This window comes from Esox lucius, chromosome 3 (assembly GCF_011004845.1).
Source record: "Esox lucius isolate fEsoLuc1 chromosome 3, fEsoLuc1.pri, whole genome shotgun sequence".
NCBI classification, from domain to species: domain Eukaryota; kingdom Metazoa; phylum Chordata; class Actinopteri; order Esociformes; family Esocidae; genus Esox; species Esox lucius.
In genome coordinates this window covers 34,870,412-34,895,516 of record NC_047571.1, presented here as the reverse complement: position 1 = coordinate 34,895,516, position 25,105 = coordinate 34,870,412, and the positions used below count along the sequence as shown (strand labels likewise).

Below are 25,105 nucleotides of genomic sequence, written 5' to 3'. Positions count from 1 at the left end.
ACACACACACACACACACACACACACACACACACACACACACACACACACACACACACTCCCAGAAAGATCATTTTAACAGTCGGTCAACCATGACCAAAACACGGCTTCAAAAAGGACAACCCATCATATGTCCATGCCATTAAAAAATACAAGAGTTTCATTTTAAAGTTAATTCTTAATTCCACTGACTGTACAGGAGCAGCTGTATATAACATCTATAGACCTGTACTGTACAGGGCAAACAAATCCCAGAAACAGAATAACTTCCCCGTGACATCCTTAAAATAATATTTAGTCTCCTTGTGTTGTAGCTATACTGCAGCTACAGACGACTGCTTGGTAATATCCAGAGACTTGGAACTGTGGGTCTTTAAATGTCTCTTCAGGTGATTTTGACAGGTGTAAGTCTTAGAACAGAGATCGCAGGGGAACGGTCGCACTCCGGTGTGATTCAGAACGTGTTTCTTCAACTCCGCGCCACGACGAAACGCTTTCCCACACTGGTGACAGACATACGGTCGTTCTCCTGTGTGAAGTCGTGTGTGTAGAGTTAGCTGACCAGCCATGGTGAATCCTTTCTGGCAGACGGTGCATTTGTATGGTCTCTCCCCAGTGTGTGTTCTCCTGTGTATCTGCAGCTCCCCTGCAGAGCAGAAGGCCTTGCCACAGTCAGAGCAGAGGAAGGGTTTCTCCCCTGTGTGAGTCCGTATGTGAATAGTCAAGTTCCCCCTCATGGAGAAACGCTTGTCACAGTAGGTGCAGTGGTACGGTCTCTCACCGGTGTGGGTCCTCATGTGTATCTTCAGGTTGCCTTTGCACCTGAAGGCCTTCCCACAGCTTGGGCAGATATGGGACTTCTTTGTGGAGTAGCGCTGCTCATGGTTGTGCAGAGAAGCCTAAATCAAAAATGTTTTGTAGACATTTAAAATACAGGATATGGGTTTTGTTCTTAGACAACATGACTGATGACATAAACATCTCAGCCGTAACCATGACAGATTACCTTTGAGCTAAAGCCCCTCCCACACTGTTGACACTGGAATGGTTTCTCTCCAGTTTGGACCATTTTACAGATCTCTCCACCATGGATCTTCTTACACTGGAAGGGCTTCTCCTCTCCATCATGGACCTTCTGGTGGGCCCTCAACTCAGTGATGCCAGGGAACGGGCCCTCGCCACAGTACCTGAGATTATGCAGGATGGCATTTTAAAAGGCCAATTACTGGGACAACAGACACAAACATATAGGTTTTCCTTACAGGCTTGTATGACAGCCATGTTGTCCCAGCTCTGTTTGTGCTCTCTTACCAACTCCATTGCTGTCATTGGGCATTTATGTCCCATTAGGTGTTGATAAGACAAAGATTGTCAACCTGGTTTTTATTTAATTAACAAAGTTATCAAATACCCAATGCCCTCCTGTAAAAACATGACTGAACCCCTTATACTGATAATGATTGCAACCAAATGCTTCCTGTAGTTGATAATGAGTCTTAAGTGTCTGTTTGAGAATTTTGTCCCACTCTTCTCTGCATTTCTAAAACAGCACCCAGATCAGTAGTAGTGTAACGTTGACATACCTGCAACTGAAGTCGGTTTCCTTGACGTGGGTTACCAGGTGTCTTCGTAACGACCTCCGCCACTTGAAGCTCCTCCCACAATGAGGACACCCAAACTTCTGTCCAGGCTGTGAACGGCCACGGCTACCAGCACAGCGATGGCTGACCCTCTCCCTGACCGACCCAAAGGTGCTCCCACATTTAATACAAACATAAGCTGCGTTGGAGCACTGGGTCCGGCGATGGGTCGACATGTCGGAGGACCTTCTGAAAGTCTTGCCACACTGGGAACACTTGTACGGGTTTTCCCCCGTGTGGAGACGCTGGTGTTCTAACATCTTGTAGCGGTAGATGAAACAGCGACCACACTGGGGACATTTATGGGCCACCCGGCGTGGAGGTTGATCTGACGAACCAGGGGTACAACTGGGGGAAGACATGGTAGGGGTGGTGGAGGGGGATATACTGGTTGTAGGGTTAGTGGAGGTTATAGTTCCTTGTGTCATGGTGGATGAAGAAGATGTAGCGTCCTGAGATGAGGTGGAGTTAAGGGCAGCTTGGGGGCTGGTTGATGGGACCTGGAGTTGTAGTACAATCTGAGGACAGGCATTGGTGCTCTTTGGGTACTGATGCTCAGGGTCAATGTTTACTGCTTTTCCTCTGTCCTCAGACACCAATCTTACACTTGGTCTTTCCACATCTCCCTCCTTTACTGCCTTCTGCTTGCTTTCGCTTTGAGAACATCCGTCATTTCGTACCAAATCAGATTCATTCTGGTATTTATCCAAACTTGCTGTTGATTGGCCACTAATGAAAGGGAAGGACAAGGAGTGGAGGAGGCGGTCCTCTGTCTGAGTGGGAGCTGACCAGTGACAACAAGGACCAATGGAAAGAAGACAGGAAACAGATGATTTGTTATTAAATGACTACAGTACCTGTGTCAAACTACTGACCAGAGTTCTATGGGACTTGGTGCCTCTGGGATTCAGACAGACTTACCACTCTGGGGTAGTTTGAGGTTCCCATGATACTGCTGGTTGTGTAACAGGGAGTTCAGATCATCATGGGAGACACAGCGCATGTAGTCCTCCAGAACAGAGGGGGCAGCACTGATCAACGAAGCAGTCTGAAGACAGGGAATGGTGGTGAAAATATGTCATCAAATTCATAGAACATCTCAGCCACCCCTGGAATCAAGACATTTGTCTGTGACCATCCATAACCTCAGATTACTGCAATTAAATGAAGGCCTCTTTGCCTCATGTTCAATCAAATAGTTCTATTCTGCCAATAGGGTATTCAGTGTTCAGCCTCAAATAAGGATGTGTACAGATTGTTTTTAAATATCTGACTGATAATGTGTATTAAGCCGTCTCTATATTTGCAGCCATATCTGGGACTCTCCAGGAGGTGATTCAGAGTCAGCATTGTGCAGAAATCCTAACATTAAGTTTAGAGTTCATTGGTGAAATCTGATTATAAAGAGCTTATTTTCTCTTCATCCATGAAGTAAACACTTGGTGAAGGTTCTCTTTTTAGAAACACACAATACATCTTCAGCAGCAATAATCTATATTCCATTATCTGGAAATCCAGATCAATAAAATAAAAAATTAACAGTCTCACTGTCCTTGTGAATGTTTTACCTCTCTGAAGACGAGTTGACCAGAAAGAAAATAAAGCTAGTCTCAGTGTCACTCCCGCTTTGTGTCTTTCGCCCAGTACCAGGGTGGTCAGAAACATACTGTCAGTCAGTACCTGTTTGAAGTCTGGGACCGGCAACAGCTCCTCCAGTCTAGACAGGAAGTGACACACCAGAGCCTGCAGCGCCATTTCAAAGTTAGGACCATACTCCACCGGGAACACCACCTGGTGTAGAACAGAGTCAAAGTTAGGACCATACTCCACCAGGAACACCACCTGGTATAGAAGAGAGAAAATAGGGGGGCCCTACTGTACTTAACCAAGAAAAAAGAAACAATTTCTTTAATTATATTTAAAACACTATTTTATACAATTGCTGCTTTTAATCCAACCTCTCCAAATTTCAGAGGTAAGAAGAACAGCCATATAGGACGCTGGAAATATTAAAGAAATGGTCTTGGTCTTGAACGCTTAAGGATTTCATCTAGCAGCCTTTCAGCAACTAGTTAGATGTTCTAACAGGCAGGTAATCCCCAGGTACTATTCTCCATCACAATGAACTGGATCAGTCTATCATTCCTCTACTGACCATCAGTAGATAACAATGAACTGGATCAGTCTATCACTCCTCTACTGACCATCAGTCATCACTATGATTTGGAGTCATCTATCATACCCTGAAGAAGTGTTCCCTCTCCTCTGGATCTTCTAGAAGGCTTTCAACCAGTTTCAGGAAGTTGGTTTCAGCAGATTCAATCACTGCATCATTTGACTGCAACACATGAAAAACAACACCTCCAATCACATGCTGAACACTATATTGTATTTATTAGACAGCTGGATCTACAGCTGTCTAACATTTCCATTATTACTGTTCAATATAACAGGTTTGTCAGGACTTGTCAGCTGTTCATTAAACACTCACCTGTTTAACACCATGTGATCTTAGTCCGTCCAGGTGGGTTTGAACAGCCTTGAGATCATCAGGACGTCCAGATCGTAGCAGTTGTAGTGTCATCTGGGACAAGACCCAACCTGTTATTAACTGTCAATTCAGAACACCCGAAGCCTCCAATCACAGAAGCTTAATGATTCGGGGGTGTCAGACTCTTTCCACTGACCTCCTACTGTGCTGGTTCTTGTCTCAATGGAGACGTAGAAAACCAGGTGAGGGGATTCCTTACTAATCTCTACTCAACTTAATCAAGTACAAGGAAGGAGCGAAAACACGCTCTGTGGAATGAGTGACACATGACCTAGTGCAACAGGTAAGAGCAATGTACAGGTCTTTCGATCTATAACCAAAAAAAACTAGAACTAGTTTCTACAGTTCCGTACCTGTCGTCTGAGAGTAAAACTATAAATAGTTACTAGGGTCTCTTACCCGTCCTCTGAGAGCCAGGATGAGCAGACACTTCTGTTTGTTGTTAAGGAGTTCTGGAACCTCCTCAGTAACCATGGATACAAACTCCTCCAGTTTCCCATAATGCTTTGTGTTCCCCTGATGTACCACCCTCCACATGAAGGCTGACATAATCCGGAGAGGAGGAACTAAGAAGCCCAGGGAGGGAAAAGGAAAGTGGGGTTCTGCTGAGATAAGAAATGAGAGACATGAGAGGTATGCCACAAGTTAAGTGTCAGCATTGAGTCCGGCTGTTTTCTCTTTGAATAACCAATCACAACCCTTCTTCATCAGTGACTGAGGGGAAGTGAGTTTACATGAAATACAACCATTCCATTATGGTTAGCAGGATTTCATTAATTTCAATGGTGGCCGTCCACAACACAATGCAATCACAATGCCCCAGGACTGATGTCGCCAAAAGGACGCATATACTTCTTCTGGAAACCAGCTAGGGGCCGGAAATCGCCAGCCTACTTGGCCCAGTTTGTTTCTAGGCTAGCCCCATACGCTACAGATGGTACACTTCCAACCAGTAGTGGAACAAGACTGCGTTTACCTAAATACATCGTAATGATCTACTTTGGGAAAATACATGACTTGACACAAACACTTTCGTATCCGCTCAAAACACTGATGACCTGACAACAAGAAACTATGTGAATGGAGAAGTTTTTCAAGAAGAGAGCAATTCCTTAATGTTCGAAACATACTACCACCACTACTACTACTACTACTACTACTACTACTACTACTACTACTACTACTAATAATAATAATAATAATTCTGCATGGAATATACATGTTTCTGTTGACTAATTAAAGCCCACTCGTTATATAACACAATATAGCTTTGCTACATTTACTGTAACTGGCTAGTTAAGAACCTTAGTTGAGGCCAAGCAGCTGGACGCACCGCGCTACAGCAGCAATAAAAACAATTAAATCATTATGAAACAAGCAAATACCTACCCATATTGTCCTTAAAATAAGTTTCGGACTTCCTTCAAGCAAAAGTAAATGAATGGCGGATATAACAAAACTACCAGAGAAACGCCTTTTTGTCTTGGTTTTTGTTGACAATAACAGCACGCGTACTTCCGGAAACGGTCGTGCTGCTTTCTCTCAAAATAAAAGTCCATTGTTTTTCAATTCTTTCCAAATTGATAATACGGGTGTTATTTTATTGCATTGATGTACACAAGCTTCCGTCTAAAAGCAAATGTGGAATTTCCTGGCTACCTAAACATGAGTGATTGGACTTGGATTTCACACAACAACATATTACACATCGGGTCCAAAATGGGAGGCCAGGTCTCTGAGGTTAAAGGGGGACAACAGTCAGGATTATCCATCTTAAATATCCTTCCAATTGAGAAGTCCCAACTTGCAAAGAAATAATTGGTTTAAAGAAACACCATCTAAAGATACAGATGAGTGTCCTTCCTTGTGAAAAGTCCTTCAGTCATCCATATTGGAATTAGAGGGAATTATTACATTATATTGTCAATTATCTAACTTTTGGGAGCACTGAGAAGGAAATTGTTACTCAGAAATCCTGCTAGCTTAATAACTATTCATTCAGGTACATTTGACCAGCTCTAGGTTTTTAAGACTGTTTTAGACTGTGTGTTAACAATATCCTCAATTTGTTTGTGTAACTCTTCTCAATAAACAACTGAACAAGGAGATTCATTGTTGAACTAGTTTATTCCAATTCTCAATTCCTCTGAATGTACAGGGTCAACATGGCACATGTTATATAACACCTGTACTGTACAGGACCATCATGACCAGCTGTATAACATCTACAGACCTTTACTCTACAGGACCAGCTGTATATAACATTTATAGACCTGTACAGTACAGCACTAATATGACCAGGTGAATTGAGAAGCATCATGTTCGCTAGACTCCACTCTCCATAGACAGCAGGGTCCTTGTTATCAATATTTTTACCAGGCATTATGAGGTGTGAAAATCCTCTAGATAATTTTCAAACAAGATTATTGATTTGATCATTAAAAGCGTTTTCACTAACTAATTGCATTTTATTCCACTTGATTAAAAAAGATACATTGGAATCCAAAACCTCCTAAATCTGTCTCTATATGTCTCTATACCAGACAACAGAATAAAGTGCTGAACTGCAGCAGGTCTGAAATGACAGAGTCCTGAGATACAACACAGCTGCTCCAGTGACAATAATATTTAATCTCCTTGTGTCGTAGTTGTACTGCAGCTGCAGACGACTGCTTGGTAATATCCAGAGACTTGGAACTGTGAGTCTTTAAATGTCTCTTTAGGTGATTTTGACAGGTGTAAGTCTTAGAACAGAAGTGGCAGGAAAACAGTCGCACCCCACAGTGATTGAGAACGTGTGCTTTCAGATCTACACCCCGAGAAAACACCTTCCCACACTGGTGACAGACGTAAGGTCGTTCTCCTGTGTGATGCCGGATGTGGACACATAATTGACATTTTGAATCCTTTATGACAGACGGTGCATTGGAACGGTCTCTCCCCAGTGTGTTCACCTGTGGCTCTGCAAATCCCCTGAAGAGCAGAAGGCCTTGCCGCAGTCAGAATAGAGGAAGGGTTTCTCCCCAGTGTGAGTCCTTATGTGAATTATCAGGTTCCTTCTAGTGGTGAAACGCTTGTCGCTGTAGGTGCAGTGGTATGGTCTCTCACTGGTGTGGGTCTTCATGTGCTCCTTCAGTCTGGCTTCATACTTGAAGGTCTTCCCACATTGGAGGCAGATCGGGGACTTCTTCATGTGGCGTTTCTCATGGTTATTTAGGAAGGCCTAATAAAGTGATGGTTTATTGTTAAAATAATTATTATAATATACTTATAATATGTATTTTAAATAGGCAGCTGCTTCGGGAAGTATTCAGACCGCCTTCCTTTCCTCCACATTCTTGACATTATTTTGTTTTATACCATCAATCTACATAAAACAACCTATAATGAAAAGGCAACAATATGTTTTTAAACATTTAAGTCAATTTCTCTCATGTAGAATTTTCTATAAACCCTTTTATTTTGTAGAAGTGCCTTTTGCAGCGATCACAGCTTCATGTCCTCTCGGATTTGTCACTACCAACTTTGCACACTTGGATTTTGGCTGGTCCTGTCATTCCACCTTACAAGATCTTGTCAAGCTCTGTCAGACTGATTGGGAGCATTGGTGAACTGCAGTCTTCAGGTCACCCCCAGATGTTCAATGGGGTTCAAGTCCAGAGTTTGGCAGGGCCACTCAAGAACATCTACAGATTTGTCCCAAAACCGCTCCAGCATTGTCTTGACTAGAGCCTGGCTGATTTATTTGTATTCATACTGATATTAGTCTATCACTGATATCCACTGCCCAAAATATTAAGGGAACATGTAATCATCACAGTATATAATCAATTTCAGTGAAACTTCAGGGATGTCAATATGTCCAGTTAGGAAGCATAAGCGATTATGAATCAATGTCACCTGTTTTGGTGCAAATGAAAGTGACAAGTGAACAGGTGCACTGGAGAGGCAACAGCAAGACAACCCCCAAAAAGGGAATGGTTTTGCAGGTGGTGCCCACAGATAATTACTCTCTCATCCTTCCTGACGGATTCTTCTCTAGTTTAGCGTTTTGCTAGTGTCCTTGTCACTTCTGGCAGCATGAGGTGGTACCTGCAGCCCATTCAGGTTGCACAGGTAGTCCAACTCCTCCAGGATGGCACATCCATACGTGCCGTCGCAAGAAGGTTTGCTGTCTCCCTGTACAGTATCAAGAGCATGGAAGAGATACCAGGAGACGGGCCGTTACACGAGGACAGCTGGACTGGGCCGTAGAAGGGCATCAACCCAGCAGCAGGACCGGTATCTGCTCCTTTATACGAGAAGAAACAGGAGGAGCACTGCCAGAGCCCTACAAAATGACCTCCAGTGACCTACTGGTGTGCAAACTATCAGAAACAGACTACATGAGGGTGGCATTATGGCCTGAAGTCCTCTAGTGGGACCTGTGCTCACACCCCAGCACCGGGCAGCTTGATTGGCATTTTGCCAGAAAACACCAGAATTGGCAGGTCCACCATTGGTGCCCCATTCTCTTCACAGATGAGAGCAGGTTCACACTGATCACAAGTGACAGACATGAAAGAGTCTGGAGACACTGTGGTGAACATTATGCTGCCTGCAACATCATCCAGCATGAAAAGTTTGGTGGTGGGTCAGTGATGGTTTAGGGAGGCATGTCCTTGGAGGGTCACACAGACCTCCACGTTCTAGCCAACGACTGCTGTTAGGTACCAGGATGAAATCCACCTATCATCAGACCTTATGCTGGTGCAGTGGGTCCTGGGTTCCTCCTGGTGCAGGACAATGCCCAGCCTCATGTGGCCAGAGTGTGTAGGCAGTTCCTGGATGATGAAGGCATTGATGCCATTGACTGGCCATCACATTCCCCAGACCTGAATCTAATTGAGAACCTCTGGGACGTTATGTATCGGTTCACCCGACATGCCACTGACTGTCCAGGAGCTCAGTGATGCCCTAATCCAGGTCTGGGAGATCCGCCAGGACACCATCCGCCGTCTCATCAGGAGCATGGCCAGACGTTGTCAGGACTGCATACAGGAATGTGGGGTCATACACACTACTGAGTCACATTACGAGTTGCTGTGATGAAATCTACGCAAGTTGGAACAGCCTGTGATTTCAATAGTTGACTTAGATTTTCGGTGTGAGTTTGAATCCAGCCCTCAATCAGTTGATTTTGGTTTCCACTGACCGTTGTTTTGTTCTCAATGAATTATAATGATATACTGTACAATTACACAATGTACAGTAAATATTTTGATTGTTTTAACACCATGAATGAAACATGTGTTGGTCAAGGCTTTGAACACATCAGGTTTTCATGCACCGATGACTGATGTTCACGCGGCCGCTGAGAACTTTCTGCATGAGCTCAAGTTGGAGCCGAACATCACACAGAGACTGAGCGAGAACCGGGATGAATACATGCATACATTTAATGAGGATGTTGTATGCGACGCAGCGGAATCATGGTGTGATGAAAGCCAAGAGTCTGTTGTCTAAGGATGGGTCACTTCAGTTGTCGTGTTTACATGTATATAAGGAAGTTGGAGGTGAAGATGCTGGATGTGGAATTCCTGGGCTGGTGTGGTTACACGTGGTCTGCGGTTTGTCATTTTTTGTGACAAGACTAGAAAAGGCCCACTGAAGTGTCCAATAAAATAAGTGGGTCTATTAAAACCTATGCTACGAAAATGCTATGAATTCCTTTGTTTTAATCAACAGACAGCGAGCTCTGTTTTTGTTTCAAATATCCCTCTCTTCATGGAAAGTCTACCATCGTTACATGTATGGCTATTAGATGGCCTGATCATATTTGGTCCTCAATTAATGCTGTTTTTACTTTTGGCAACACAGAGAAAGATATTTAAAAAAATTAAATAATCTAGCGGCACTAAAGATGGGGCAGCGTCTGAAACAAGTATGTACTGTCCGTTTCATAAGGACATATGAACCACTACAGTGATTTTACAAGGATGTTCTGGTCTAGGATGTCCTCTTGACCCCTCAAACTCAAATGGACTTTGATGTCAGTTAGACATTACATCCCTCTAATCAATGATCTATTTAGACCTGGGACACCAGGTGGGTGCCGTTACTGATGCGGTAGAATGGAAAATCAGCAGGCGCCATAAGAGTTGAGTATCGCTAGTCTGGACCATGAACAAACAAGATGTTTTATTTGGTCGTGAAAATCGTTTTTACTGATTCATTGCATTGTAGCTCAGTTGATGAAAATCCTTACATAGGAATCCACAATCTACTCTATCACTGCTCTAATGTCTCTAACAGGCAAAAGAGCAAACTACTGCAGCAGGTCAGAGAAATGACACAGTCCTGAAATACCACATGGCTAGAGCACATGCAGTACCAGTCAAACGTTTGGACACACATGCTCATTAACCTGAATGGGTAAGTGGGTCTAAACTTCTGGCTGGTACTGTATATCTACAGCTCCGGTAAAAATTAAGAGACCACTGCACCTTTTTCTTTCCTTTCCAAAAAAGTTGAAAAGGAAGGTTTTAAGTGAGGAACAGAAGGGTTAAAATTAAGAGACCACTGCAAAGGGAACGCTTCTGTTCCTCACTCAAAACTTTCCTTTTCAACTTTTTCAGAAAGAAAAAAAAAAAGTGCATTGGTGTCATCATTTTTTCTGGTGCTGTATGTCAATGCATTTGTACTTCCTTATAAAACCATAGAATTTGGCAATGCTGAGAGCCTGTTGGGAGAGAACAGAGACGCCAACACCATTAGTTATAAGGACATGATCAGAGGAAGTCACAAATCCGGAAAATGGAAGAGAGCTGCAACAGTTACAACCCTTCAAATAATATTTAATCTGCTTGTGTCGTAGTTATACTGTAGCTACAGATGACTGCTTGATAATATCCAGAGACGTGGAACTGTGTGTTTTTAAATGACAATTCAGGTGATTTTTACATTTGTAAGTCTTAGAACAGAGATGGCAGGAAAAAGGTCGCAGCCCAGAGTGATTCAGAACGTGCGTCTTCAAATCTACACCACGACGAAATGTATCCCCACACTCGTGACAGAGGTAGGGACGTTCTCCAGTGTGAAGTCGCATGTGGAGAGTTAACTGACCAGACATGGTGAATCCTTTCTGACAGATGGTGCAGTTGTATGGTTTCTCCCCAGTGTGTGTCCTCCTGTGGCTCTGCAGGTCCCCCGGAGAGCAGAAGGCCTTGCCACAGTAAGAGCAGACAAAAGGTTTCTCCCCTGTGTGAGTCCGTATGTGTATGGTCAGGTTGCCTCTCAAGGTGAACCGTTTGTCGCAGTAGGTGCAGTGGTACGGTCGCTCACCGTTGTGGCTTCTCATGTGCACCGTCAGGTGGGATTGGCACCTGAAAACCTTCCCACAGTTGTGGCAACTGTGGCTACCACCGCATCGATGGTTAACCCTGTCCTGGACGGACCCAAAGCTGCTCCCACATTTAATACAAACATAAGCTGCGTTGGAGCACTGGGTCCGGCGATGGTTGGATATGTCGGAGGACCTTCTGAAAGTCTTGCCACACTGGGAACACTTGTACGGGTTTTCCCCCGTGTGGAGACGCTGGTGTTCTAACATCTTGTAGCGGTAGATGAAACAGCGACCACACTGGGGACATTTATGGGCCACCCGGCGTGGAGGTTGATCTGACGAACCAGGGGTACAACTGGGGGAAGACATGGTAGGGGTGGTGGAGGGGGATATACTGGTTGTAGGGTTAGTGGAGGTTGTAGTTCCTTGTGTCATGGTGGATGAAGATGATGTAGCGTCCTGAAATGAGGTGGAGTTAAGGGCAGCTTGGGGGCTGGTTGATGGGACCTGGAGTTGTAGTACAGTCTGAGGACAGGCATTGGTGCTCCTTGAGTACTGATGCTCATGGTAAATGCTTACAGTCCTTCCTTCTTCCTCTGACTTAAATTGTATATTTTGAACATGCACAGCTTCATCTTTCACTTCTTTGTGTTCATTTGTGCTTTGAGGACCTTTTTGGTATTCTACTGAATTGGTTTCATTCTTGTTTTTATCCACATTTCCTTTTAACATTTCACCACACAAGCTGTCAGTCACAGTCTCCAGATCATCTCTGATAGGCAGGGGCGGCCTCTCATAGACAGTGAACGATTCAGATTCGCTGTAGCCAGTGCTGTGGTGCAAGACATTGGCCAGTCTCAGTGAGGGGGGGAAGGACAAGGAGTGGAGGAGGCGGTCCTCTGTCTGAGTGGGAGCTGACCAATGACAACAAGGACCAATGGAAAGAAGACAGGAAACAGATGATTTGTTATTAAATGACTACAGTACCTGTGTCAAACTACTGACCAGAGTTCTATGGGACTTGGTGCCTCTGGGAATCAGACAGACTTACCACTCTGGGGTAGTTTGAGGTTCCCATGATACTGCTGGTTGTGTAACATGGAGTTCAGATCATCATGGGAGACACAGCGCATGTAGTCCTCCAGAACAGAGGGGGCAGCACTGATCAACGAAGCAGTCTGGAGACAGGGAATGGTGGTGAAAATATGTCATCAAATTCATAGAACATCTCAGCCACCCCTGGAATCAAGACATTTGTCTGTGACCATCCATAACTTTAGATTACTGCAATTAAATGAAGGCCTCTTTGCCTCATGTTCAATCAAATAGTTATATTCTGCCAATAGAGTATTCAGTGTTCAGCATCAAATAAGGATGTGTACAGATTGTTTTTAAATATCTGACTGATAATGTGTATTAAGCCGTCTCTATATTTGCAGCCATATCTGGGACTCTCCAGGAGGTGATTCAGAGTCAGCATTGTGCAGAAATCCTAACATTAAGTTTAGAGTTCATTGGTGAAATCTGATTATAAAGAGCTTATTTTCTCTTCATCCATGAAGTAAACACTTGGTGAAGGTTCTCTTTTTAGAAACACACAATACATCTTCAGCAGCAATAATCTATATTCCATTATCTGGAAATCCAGATCAATAAAATAAAAAATTAACAGTCTCACTGTCCTTGTGAATGTTTTACCTCTCTGAAGACGAGTTGACCAGAAAGAAAATAAAGCTAGTCTCAGTGTCACTCCCGCTTTGTGTCATTCGCCCAGTACCAGGGTGGTCAGAAACATACTGTCAGTCAGTACCTGTTTGAAGTCTGGGACCGGCAACAGCTCCTCCAGTCTAGACAGGAAGTGACACACCAGAGCCTGCAGCGCCATTTCAAAGTTAGGACCATACTCCACCGGGAACACCACCTGGTGTAGAACAGAGTCAAAGTTAGGACCATACTCCACCAGGAACACCACCTGGTGTAGAAGAGAGTCAAAGTTAGGACCATACTCCACCAGGAACACCACCAGGTGTAGAAGAGAGAAAATAGGGGGGCCCTACTGTACCAGTAAATTGCAAAAGAAACAATTTCTTTAATTATATTTAAAACACAATTTTATACATATATTTTATACAATTGCACACACTCTCCAACCAAAAAGTAAATTTTGCTTTTAATCCAACCTCTCCAAATTTCAGAGGTAAGAAGAACAGCCATATAGGATGCTGGAAATATTAAAGAAATGGTCTTGGTCTTGAACGCTTAAGGATTTCATCTAGCAACCTTTCAGCAACTAGTTAGATGTTCTAACAGGCAGGTAATCCCCAGGTACTATTCTCCATCACAATGAACTGGATCAGTCTATCATTCCTCTACTGACCATCAGTAGATAACAATGAACTGGATCAGTCTATCACTCCTCTACTGACCATCAGTCATCACTATGATTTGGAGTCATCTATCATACCCTGAAGAAGTGTTCCCTCTCCTCTGGATCTTCTAGAAGGCTTTCAACCAGTTTCAGGAAGTTGGTTTCAGCAGATTCAATCACTGCATCATTTGACTGCAACACATGAAAAACAACACCTCCAATCACATGCTGAACACTATATTGTATTTATTAGACAGCTGGATCTACAGCTGTCTAACATTTCCATTATTACTGTTCAATATAACAGGTTTGTCAGGACTTGTCAGCTGTTCATTAAACACTCACCTGTTTAACACCATGTGATCTTAGTCCGTCCAGGTGGGTTTGAACAGCCTTGAGATCATCAGGACGTCCAGATCGTAGCAGTTGTAGTGTCATCTGGGACAAGACCCAACCTGTTATTAACTGTCAATTCAGAACACCCGAAGCCTCCAATCACAGAAGCTTAATGATTCGGGGGTGTCAGACTCTTTCCACTGACCTCCTACTGTGCTGGTTCTTGTCTCAATGGAGACCTAGAAAACCAGGTGAGGGGATTCCTTACTAATCTCTACTCAACTTAATCAAGTACAAGGAAGGAGCGAAAACACGCTCTGTGGAATGAGTGACACATGACCTAGTGCAACAGGTAAGAGCAATGTACAGGTCTTTCGATCTATAACCAAAAAAACTAGAACTAGTTACTACAGTTCCTTACCTGTCGTCTGAGAGTAGAACTATCGTTAATTACTAGGGTCTCTTACCCGTCCTCTGAGAGCCAGGATGAGCAGACACTTCTGTTTGTTGTTAAGGAGTTCTGGAACCTCCTCAGTAACCATGGATACAAATTCCTCCAGTTTCCCATAATGCTTTGTGTTCCCCTGGTGTACCACCCTCCACATGAAGGCTGACATCATCCGGAGAGGAGGAACTAAGAAGGCCAGGGAGGGAAAAGGAAAGTGGGGTTCTGCTGAGAGTAGAGAGGAGAGCAGAGTTAGAAGAGAGAAGAAGCCAAGAGGAGATGGGAGAAACAAAGAATTAGAGACAGAGATTGATGTTGGGACACTTCTGGTACTGGATCTAAATAACAAGTGTAAAGGTAGGTGAATAAATAGTTGTTAACCCTTTAATATCCTGTCAGATCATTGACCACCTCCAGGAGAAAAGGAAAGGTTAGGAACTGGAGATAAGAGTTTTAAAGGGTGAAAACATTGTACACTTGGAAGACAATTAAATTGCTACTAGTGTGCTGTTGTTCTATTCAATATCCCTAAGTCCTTGATGACAGAAGCCTCGTTGTTGACCACCACACATGACGTATCGTGGCTACTGTAGCTAGTTGGCTAACGTCACAGGCTTGGGCAGTGATCTTGATGGGCTTGAGGATCGATGCACCTGATTGACGGCAAAGTATGATACTTTACTAGTTAAAAGAACAAAGCATTCCATATGACAGAAGCTATACATACCCATATTATCGTTACTTGATTACGTCTTAAAACTTCATCGGACAGTTATAAAGTTAATAAAAGTGGCTACTTAGCAAACCCGCATGAAAAAAATGGTAACCCATGTAACAATAATTAACTGCTTCCGGGTTGATGTAATTCTTCAGAATAAGAGTCAGTCATAATAAACCTTATAAATCAATTATTAGGGCAAATATTATTTCAGATTTATCGCCACATTATACTTGCTTTTGAACTCCGATAAAACAGAAATGCTCCTTTTAGTACCTAAGAAACAAAGAGTTTTGTTGGCAGATCTCACAGTGAACGTGGACGGTTTCATATCCCAAAAAAACTGAGAAACCTGGGCGTTACCCTCGACCCTGACCTCTCCTTTGATGAACATAGGGAAATATATCTCAAGAGCGGATTTTTTCCGTCTTCAGAACATTGCAAAAATCTGAAACCATTTATCAAAAAATGATGCAGAAAAACGATTTCATGCTTTTGTTACTTCTAGATTAGATTACTGCAATGCTCTTCTTTCCGGTTACCCTGATAAATCATTAAATAAACATCAATAAGTGCTGAACACGGCTGCTAGAATCTAAACTAGAAAAAAACAACATGGACACATTTCTCCAGTACTAGCATCTCTACACTGGCTGCCTGTTAGGGCTAGGCCTAATTTTAAGGTTTTATTGTTAACCTATAAATCAATACATGGACTTGCTCCTACTTACCTCTCTGAAATGATCCAGCCTTACATACCTACACGTTATCTAAGATCTCAAGATGCAGGCCTTCTAATTGTACCTAGAATTTCTAAACAAACAGCTGGAGGCAGGGCCTTCTCCCATAGATCTCCACTAATGTGGAATGATCTACCAAGTAAGGTTAGAAATGCAGACCACCCCATGCAGGTGGGCTCTAATCTCCACTGGGACGCCCTCTCTCCAATGCCATTCGGGGCAGAGTCGCTGGCTTGTGGTTGTCTCTCCGTTGAGCCCCTTGAGCAATTGGAGTGAACTCTGCTGGCAATACTTGGCACTCATTCAGGGTGGTTGTGGTTGGTTGGTGTACCTTTGATTGAATTTTCCCAGTCTTCTCCCGTTTTAAACTTTAGGAGGACATGAGGTCCTGGTCCACACCTGCAGAGTACCTGGTTAGGGGGGCCCATTGCTGTCCCCGTCCTTGTCCATCTGGTCATACTTCTGACCTAGTCTAATTTTAAATAGACTCTGGATTTAGCCCAGATACATTTAGAAATTATCTCCAGTTGGACTCTTTAATATCCCACCCGGCACAGCCAGAAGAGGACCGGTCACCCCTCTGAGCCTAGGTCCTCTCTAGGTTTCTTCCTAAAATTCTGCCTTCTTAGGGAGTTTTTCCTAGCCACTGAAATTCAACACTAATGTTGTTTGCTCCTTGGGGTTTAAGGCCGGGTATTTCTGTGAAAGCACTTTGTGACAACTGCTGTTGTAAATACATTTGATAAATACATTTGATAAAGACATTTGATTGATTGATGCTTGGCAATGTGGGTGGATTGATTTCCTGCCTGTTGGGCCCTGTACGGGGCCTCCCCCTGATAGGGCCACAGTGTCACTGGACCACTCTGTCTCAGCCCCAAGGTCTTACGCTGCTATATTATAAATGTACCAGGGGAGTAGGGTGAGTTCTCTTTCTCCATTGTAAAACCTTGTAAATCTAAGGAATTTGTTCTATGAATTTTCCAAGTCTCCTGCTCTCTAACAAATCCAAAAGTGCTTGGTACCAAATGGGCTACACACTTGGTGACAGCATTTTTGTCTGAGATTTTCAGAAGGGGTAAAGGATTTCAAAAGATTTAGGAACACCATGGTGATGGCTAGTAATGTTTTTGTAATAAATGGCACACGCGACCTTTAACGATTTGGATGCTATGAACTACTTATACCAGCAGGTGTCCTTAGCGTACAGTGTTAAACGAGTCGTCGAGTGATTAATATTTTTTTCCAAGCAATTGGCAAGAAAGCCTAATCTTTTCAACGAGGCCTCGTTTTAACATCACTACTATGTAGCAAGTCAGGCTAGCCTACAAAGAAGGTAACTGGTAACTTTCTGTTCTATTGAAGTATGTAGTGTCCGTTCGCAAAGAACACTTCAACTATCCTGGCCTCATTCTGTCGTTTAAAAAAAGTGAATTGTTCGCGAACTGCACAACACTACTTCAAACTAAAAGTTCGACCTTTCTTTGGTAGGTATGTGTTCTCTATTAAAGAACACATCTAAACCGCCAGTGATTTTGCTAATATATTATTCACAAATTGAGTTAACGCCTCGCTTTTTGTTATTGAAATTTATTTTATTTCATGCGCTGATCATTTGGCTTTTATTTCGATTTGTTTTCCCGGAAGAGGGAGGATTCACGTTACGTAGAAACGGACTTACTTCGCTGCGCCAGAGTTCAGAGTGTAACGTAGATATATATGATCAGTTATTGTTATTTGAGTATGTAAGTAGTTGTCAAAGGTCTTCAGTCGTATAGGAGTCTTCACAAGGTAACGTTTGGTCTCTAGGTAACTTTACGAACTGCAGTGTATCCCTGCATTTGACATAGCTATGCATTGTTAGGCCACCGAAGTCAGACAATTAGGGTTGGTATTGTCAGCTGCATCCAAGTGTGAGGTACAAACGGGCACAAACTATAACAAGCTACTTTGACTTCGTTCTTGCGTGTTTACATGCAGTGTCCTGAAGAGCGTCAAGCTCTAGCTAAACATCTCAGATGTCTAAAACATGGCCTGGGTGGGTGGCATTCACTTTCTGCTTTTCACGTTTTACCATGTCAAGAAGTGGAATCATACCTAAACAGACTGGGACTAGGCTAACTTGAAGTTGAGTCCCCTTCAGACAGTCTATCTGCATTTGCATTTTGCAGGGTGAAGAACAGGGATAGCTGAGCGTCATATTGTCTTCAAACATGTCCTGAGATGCATGTGTCATGATACAGCCTTGTCTTTGTATTGTTCTCTACTTCCCACAGACTGCCCTCTAGATTAGTCTCAGACATGGCGTCCAACACTGATTTCCTTTTGCAGTTTACAGGTAGGTTGTGTGTGTGTGTGTGTGTGTGTTAATAATGGTTAGCAGGACCTTGGTGCTCAGTATTGGGTTACAGCAGGTGAGGCCCCTGTGCTTTACACTATGAACCAGAATTTGACGAAGCTGATCGGGCGCTGGAGGACAGCAGAGATGCCACCACCATCAGAATTGAGGACACGGATACAGAACGTCACAAACCACAGAAACAGCGTAGATCTGCCCCAGTGATGTCCTTTGAGGAGGACCCACTGGCCAACGATGACCAAACTGAAGTAAGGGGCACATGGGCTCCATCTGAAGTGGCCCCTAGTTAGTACAGTACTTTTGACTAGGACCTGTTTATGCTGTTCTTTATGTAGTACAGTACTTTTGACCAGGACCTGTGCACGTTGTCCTTTTTGTAGTACAGTACGTTTGACCAGGACCTGTGCACGCTGTCCTTTATGTAGTACAGTACTTTTGACCAGGACCTGTGCACGCTGTCCTTTATGTAGTACAGTACTTTTGACCAGGACCTGTGCACGCTGTCCTTTATGTAGTACAGTACTTTTGACCAGGACCTGTGCACGCTGTCCTTTATGTAGTACAGTACTTTTGACCAGGACCTGTGCACGCTGTCCTTTATGTAGTACAGTACTTTTGACCAGGACCTGTGCACGCTGTCCTTTATGTAGTACAGTACTTTTGACCAGGACCTGTGCACGCTGTCCTTTATGTAGTACAGTACTTTTGACCAGGACCTGTGCACGCTATCCTCTATGTAATACACTCATTTAGACACGTTGGTATTTCTAATGAAGTCATTCATGCAGGTGGTATTTGAGAGGATTCAGCACTGCTGTCTTGGACCAAAAGCTACTATGATGTAAAATGTACATTTTCTTTCAGTTACTGTCTGGGCAGAAGAAAAGTGCACCTTTCTGGACCTTTGAATACTATCAGACATTCTTTGATGTTGAGACCCACCAGGTACTTTCCACCTAATGTTGGTCAACTCTGACTTTCAATGTATTCTAAGAATGTTCTAATGTAACATTGTGATGATCTAAGACTGTGAATCTAAACTGAATCCAGCAAAGAGAGTGGTCTTTGAAAACATTATATATATTTTGTAATGAATGATGACTAGCCTATGTAATAATTATGTAATAATAATGTAAAGGTTGTATAATGACTGTAATGACTATATAATAACTAATGACGTTATCCTCCTCATACATGCATTTTTGACATGTAATAAAGCATCTTAATGTGTGTTTTTATGCCCTAGTGACTGCATTGTAAGGAGTGTGTTGTTTCCCCTAGGTGAAAGAGAGAATCCTGGGGTCTCTACTACCATGGCCAGGGAAGAACTTCGTCCGTCTCTACATTCACAACAACCCTGACCTTTATGGTAAGAATTATCATATCAACATGTTTTTCTTTTCTTCTCCCCAGTAGGTTGAAAGGGTCTTTAAGATTTCAATGCAAAGGATCCACCTGTTGTAACTAAAGCAGATTAAAAACCTCTGTCTCTTCAGGACCCTTCTGGATCTGTGCCACTTTGGTCTTTGTCATCGCCATCTGTGGAAACATCTCTGACTTCCTGGTTTATCTGGGGAACCCGCAGTATAAGTATGTCCCGGAGTTTCGGAAAGGTATGTGTCATTCGGGTTTCGTAAGTCAGGTCATATTAAATAGATGTTGTGATTAATGCTTATGTTGTTTCTTCCCAGTGACCATTGCGGCCACGGCCATCTACAGCTATGCGTGGCTGGTTCCCCTGTTTCTGTGGGGCGTGTTGGTCTGGAGGAACTCCAAGGTCATCAACATGGTGTCATACTCCTTCCTGGAGATAGTCTGTGTCTACGGATACTGCCTGGCAATCTACATACCTGCTGTGGTGAGTCTGGATACTCCTTGTATGGTCGTCTACAGACCTTCGGTGGGGAGTCTGGATACTCCTTGTATGGTCGTCTACATACCTGCTGTGGGGAGTCTGGATAATCCTTGTATGGTCATTTATAGACCTGCTGTGTTGAGTCTGGATACTCCTTGTATGGTCGTCTACAGACCTTCGGTGTTGAGTCTGGATACTCCTTGTATGGTCGTCTACATACCTGCTGTGGGGAGTCTGGATACTCCGGGTATGGTCATTTATAGACCTGCTGTGTTGAGTCTGGATACTCCTTGTATGGTCGTCTACAGACCTTCGGTGGTTAGTCTGGATACTCCTTGTATGGTCGTCTACAGACCTTCGGTGGGGAGTCTGGATAATCCTTGTATGGTCGTCTATAGACCTGCTGTGTTGAGTCTGGATACTCCTTGTATGGTCGTCTACAGACCTTCGGTGTTGAGTCTGGATACTCCTTGTATGGTCGTCTACATACCTGCTGTGGGGAGTCTGGATACTCCGTGTATGGTCATTTATAGACCTGCTGTGTTGAGTCTGGATACTCCTTGTATGGTCGTCTACAGACCTTCGGTGTTGAGTCTGGATACTCCTTGTATGGTCGTCTACAGACCTTCGGTGGGGAGTCTGGATACTCCTTGTATGGTCATCTATAGACCTGCTGTGGTGAGTCTGGATACTCCTTGTATCGTCATCTACAGACCTGCTGTGGTGAGTCTGGATACTCCTTGTATGGTCGTCTACAGACCTGCTGTGGTGAGTCTGGATCCTTCTTGTATGGTCGTCTACAGACCTGCTGTGGTGAGTCTGGATACTCCTTGTATGGTCGTCTACAGACCTGCTGTGGTGAGTCTGGATACTCCTTGTATGGTCGTCTACAGACCTGCTGTGGTGAGTCTGGATACTCCTTGTATGGCCGTCTACAGACCTGCTGTGGTGAGTCTGGATACTCCTTGTATGGTCGTCTACAGACCTGCTGTGGTGAGTCTGGATACTCCTTGTATGGTCGTCTACAGACCTTCGGTGTTGAGTCTGGATACTCCTTGTATGGTCGTCTACAGACCTTCGGTGGGGAGTCTGGATACTCCTTGTATGGTCATCTATAGACCTGCTGTGGTGAGTCTGGATACTCCTTGTATGGTCATCTACAGACCTGCTGTGGTGAGTCTGGATCCTTCTTGTATGGTCGTCTACAGACCTGCTGTGGTGAGTCTGGATCCTTCTTGTATGGTCGTCTACAGACCTGCTGTGGTGAGTCTGGATACTCCTTGTATGGTCGTCTACAGACCTGCTGTGGTGAGTCTGGATACTCCTTGTATGGTCGTCTACAGACCTGCTGTGGTGAGTCTGGATACTCCTTGTATGGTCGTCTACAGACCTGCTGTGGTGAGTCTGGATACTCCTTGTATGGTCGTCTACAGACCTGCTGTGGTGAGTCTGAATACTCCTTGTATGGTCGTCTACAGACCTGTTGGTAAAACATTAGGGAAGAGCTTAGTCTGTTGTTTTGTCTGATTATGAGGCTTTGTTTAGAGTCTATGACAAATTTTTTTGGTTTTCAGATTTCTATTTCATTGGAATGCAAATGTTAAGTAAATGTTTTCTCCCGTGATTGGTTTGTTGTTATTGTTGTTTACAGTAAGCAATGTTGATGTTGTTATTGTTGTTTACAGGTGCTGTGGATCATTCCAAATGAAGCGGTCCGGTGGTTGTCCATTGCTGTGGCTCTGTTTCTTTCCGGCTCCGTCCTGGTGTTGACCTTCTGGCCGGCCGTCCGCGATGACCAACCTCGGGTTGCCATAGCAATCATGGTGGCCATCGTGGTCCTCCACACCCTGCTGGCTGTCGGTTGTAAGGTAAACATTCAGTAAAACACACCTGGGTCATGTTTTTAGTGTGAGCCTTTCTTATCGGCTCAACGTTGGGTTACATTCTCCCGCTGCGTACAGTGAATTTGACCCAGCCGGAGGGAGTGACATTGTTCCTGCTCTGGTATTATAAAGTCATGATGTTAGTGACCCTCTGTGACACGCTGTCGTTCTGTTAGCAACGAAGCAGTGACTCACTCCTGCAGGTTCCTCCTTGACAACCTGACCTCACACAGGTACTTGTCCAGGTACTTGTCCAGGTACTTGTCCAGGTACTTGTCCAGGTACTTGTCATGTCATTTATCGATTACTGCAACTCTCTCTTGGTGGGGCTCCCGGTGTGTGCAACCGTATCCCTGCATCTTATTCAGAATGCAGCAGCCGCCTGGTGTTCAACCTTCCCAAGTGCTCCCATGTCACCCTGCTTCCTCACACTGGCTTCCAGTTCAAGCTCTAATCCGCTTCAAGACTGCAGTTCTTGCCTATGGAGTAACAAGATGAGCATCTCCTCGCAACCTTCAGGAAAAACTTAAACCCCATCCCTACCCAGTCTCTTCATTCAGCCGCCTCTGGGTTCTTGGCTGTCCAACCCTTCAGGACAGTTCCTGATCCACGCAGTCAAACCTCTTCTCTGTCCAACCCTTCAGGACAGTTCCTGATCCACGCAGTCAAACCTCTTCTCTGTCCAACCCTTCAGGACAGTTCCTGATCCACGCAGTCAAACCTCTTCTCTGTCCAACCCTTCAGGACAGTTCCTGATCCACGCAGTCAAACCTCTTCTCTGTCCAACCCTTCAGGACAGTTCCTGATCCACGCAGTCAAACCTCTTCTCTGTCCAACCCTTCAGGACGGTTCCTGATCCACGCAGTCAAACCTCTTCTCTGTCCAACCCTTCAGGACAGTTCCTGATCCACGCAGTCAAACCTCTTCTCTGTCCAACCCTTCAGGACAGTTCCTGATCCACGCAGTCAAACCTCTTCTCTGTCCAACCCTTCAGGACAGTTCCTGATCCACGCAGTCAAACCTCTTCTCTGTCCAACCCTTCAGGACGGTTCCTGATCCACGCAGTCAAACCTCTTCTCTGTCCAACCCTTCAGGACGGTTCCTGATCCACGCAGTCAAACCTCTTCTCTGTCCAACCCTTCAGGACGGTTCCTGATCCACGCAGTCAAACCTCTTCTCTGTCCAACCCTTCAGGACGGTTCCTGATCCACGCAGTCAAACCTCTTCTCTGTCCAACCCTTCAGGACGGTTCCTGATCCACGCAGTCAAACCTCTTCTCTGTCCAACCCTTCAGGACGGTTCCTGATCCACGCAGTCAAACCTCTTCTCTGTCCAACCCTTCAGGACGGTTCCTGATCCACGCAGTCAAACCTCTTCTCTGTCCAACCCTTCAGGACGGTTCCTGATCCACGCAGTCAAACCTCTTCTCTGTCCAACCCTTCAGGACGGTTCCTGATCCACGCAGTCAAACCTCTTCTCTGTCCAACCCTTCAGGACGGTTCCTGATCCACGCAGTCAAACCTCTTCTCTGTCCAACCCTTCAGGACGGTTCCTGATCCACGCAGTCAAACCTCTTCTCTGTCCAACCCTTCAGGACGGTTCCTGATCCACGCAGTCAAACCTCTTCTCTGTCCAACCCTTCAGGACGGTTCCTGATCCACGCAGTCAAACCTCTTCTCTGTCCAACCCTTCAGGACGGTTCCTGATCCACGCAGTTAAACCTCTTCTCTGTCCAACCCTTCAGGACGGTTCCTGATCCACGCAGTCAAACCTCTTCTCTGTCCAACCCTTCAGGACAGTTCCTGATCCACGCAGTCAAACCTCTTCTCTGTCATGACACTTCAGTGGAGGAATCAGCTCCTCTTGCAGGCTGGAACAGCAGAGTCTCCACCTATTTTCCAAAAACACAGAAGACTCACCTTTTTGTGGAGTAATTAAAATAGACCCACTGCCACCACCTCTGTCTGTTGTCGTTTAACTTTTTATGTTTATTATTTGCAGGGTCTTTCCAGAAATTCATTGATTAAGATGCATTCACTACTAAACTGTGTGATTGGTTTCATCTCACTCTTTTAAAATGTAAACACTTAATGATGTAAGTGATCCTGCATAAGCCCGTCTGCTAAAGGACTGAAATGTAAACGAATGCGTCTCTTCTGACATGTTCATGGTGTCAGGGTGATTAGTTTACCTCAGGGAAGTGGGGAGCGGCTGAAGGACCGAGGCTGGTTGTCGGAAACACTGACTGATGACTAAGATGTCACTGTACAGCTGCCAGGTGTCTCAGCAGGATCAGATGTCTGTTAACAGCCAGGTAGTCGCTCCGCACAAGGTCTAATGAGCCTGGTGGAAAGGAAATGGGTTTTGTCCCTAATGACGCCGCAGTCTCAACATCGTATGGATGTAACAACTCACATGGACGTGGGTCATTTTAGTGGAGCGTGCCAAAGCTGAGCATGCCCCAGAGCAGGGAGGGGTCATTTCCTGCCCAGGGGCGGTTGGCTCAGATGGTTGGGTCAGACGGTTGGGTCAGACGGTTGGGTCAGTCGGTTGGGTCAGTCGGTTGGGTCAGACGGTTGGGTCAGTCGGTTGGGTCAGACGGTTGGGTCAGTCGGTTGGGTCAGTCGGTTGGGTCAGACGGTTGGGTCAGTCGGTTGGGTCAGTCGGTTGGGTCAGTCGGTTGGGTCAGTCGGTTGGGTCAGACGGTTGGGTCAGTCGGTTGGGTCAGACGGTTGGGTCAGACGGTTGGGTCAGACGGTTGGGTCAGACGGTTGGGTCAGTCAGTCAGTTTGGTTGAATTAATGAATTTACCTTAAATAGTTTTTAGACTATTTATGTCCACTGTCAGCTGGTTCAGGGAGTTTTGCTCCCAGTCAGTATAAGGTAT

General features: G+C 44.6%; 3 protein-coding genes and 1 pseudogene across 8 annotated transcripts in view; 1 reads left to right on the top strand and 3 right to left on the bottom strand.

Moving 5' to 3' along the window:
* Positions 1 to 5,711, bottom strand: LOC105006070 (zinc finger protein 30 homolog). 2 transcript variants are annotated; one of them, XM_034291343.1, is made up of 9 exons: positions 5,580 to 5,711; positions 4,590 to 4,795; positions 4,131 to 4,223; positions 3,882 to 3,977; positions 3,320 to 3,430; positions 2,561 to 2,687; positions 1,583 to 2,423; positions 1,006 to 1,186; positions 1 to 898 (listed from the first exon to the last, which is right to left on the bottom strand). In XM_034291343.1, exons 1-9 carry the CDS (start codon positions 5,581 to 5,583, stop codon positions 314 to 316), a joined length of 2,244 nt encoding a protein of 747 aa, XP_034147234.1. In that variant the 5' UTR covers positions 5,584 to 5,711; the 3' UTR covers positions 1 to 313. The 2 variants fall into 2 exon arrangements, with proteins under 2 accessions (XP_034147234.1, XP_034147235.1); XM_034291344.1 differs by having other exon boundaries at positions 4,590 to 4,792.
* Positions 5,712 to 6,309: 598 nt separating this feature from the next.
* On the bottom strand, positions 6,310 to 8,653 carry LOC117594270 (annotated as a pseudogene).
* Positions 8,654 to 10,805: 2,152 nt separating this feature from the next.
* LOC117594240 (zinc finger protein 624-like) lies at positions 10,806 to 15,519 on the bottom strand. 2 transcript variants are annotated; one of them, XM_034291345.1, is made up of 7 exons: positions 15,391 to 15,519; positions 14,686 to 14,891; positions 14,228 to 14,320; positions 13,979 to 14,074; positions 13,325 to 13,435; positions 12,566 to 12,692; positions 10,806 to 12,428 (listed from the first exon to the last, which is right to left on the bottom strand). In XM_034291345.1, exons 1-7 carry the CDS (start codon positions 15,392 to 15,394, stop codon positions 11,047 to 11,049), a joined length of 2,019 nt encoding a protein of 672 aa, XP_034147236.1. In that variant the 5' UTR covers positions 15,395 to 15,519; the 3' UTR covers positions 10,806 to 11,046. The 2 variants fall into 2 exon arrangements, with proteins under 2 accessions (XP_034147236.1, XP_034147237.1); XM_034291346.1 differs by having other exon boundaries at positions 14,686 to 14,888.
* The window catches only part of yipf1 (Yip1 domain family, member 1), a 12,381-nt gene continuing 2,124 nt past the window's right edge, over positions 14,849 to 25,105 (top strand). The window contains exons 1-8 of one of the 4 annotated variants that reach the window (XM_029116756.2): positions 14,849 to 15,020; positions 18,398 to 18,459; positions 18,568 to 18,728; positions 19,345 to 19,425; positions 19,762 to 19,849; positions 19,977 to 20,093; positions 20,172 to 20,338; positions 22,021 to 22,203. In XM_029116756.2, the coding sequence (XP_028972589.2) occupies positions 18,423 to 18,459; positions 18,568 to 18,728; positions 19,345 to 19,425; positions 19,762 to 19,849; positions 19,977 to 20,093; positions 20,172 to 20,338; positions 22,021 to 22,203 (834 nt within the window). In that variant the 5' untranslated portion in view covers positions 14,849 to 15,020; positions 18,398 to 18,422. Of the gene's footprint in view, positions 15,021 to 17,336; positions 17,458 to 17,530; positions 17,931 to 18,397; positions 18,460 to 18,567; positions 18,729 to 19,344; positions 19,426 to 19,761; positions 19,850 to 19,976; positions 20,094 to 20,171; positions 20,339 to 22,020; positions 22,204 to 25,105 lie in introns of those variants that run through there. The other 3 variants (XM_029116759.2, XM_029116762.2, XM_029116755.2) reach the window with 3 other exon arrangements.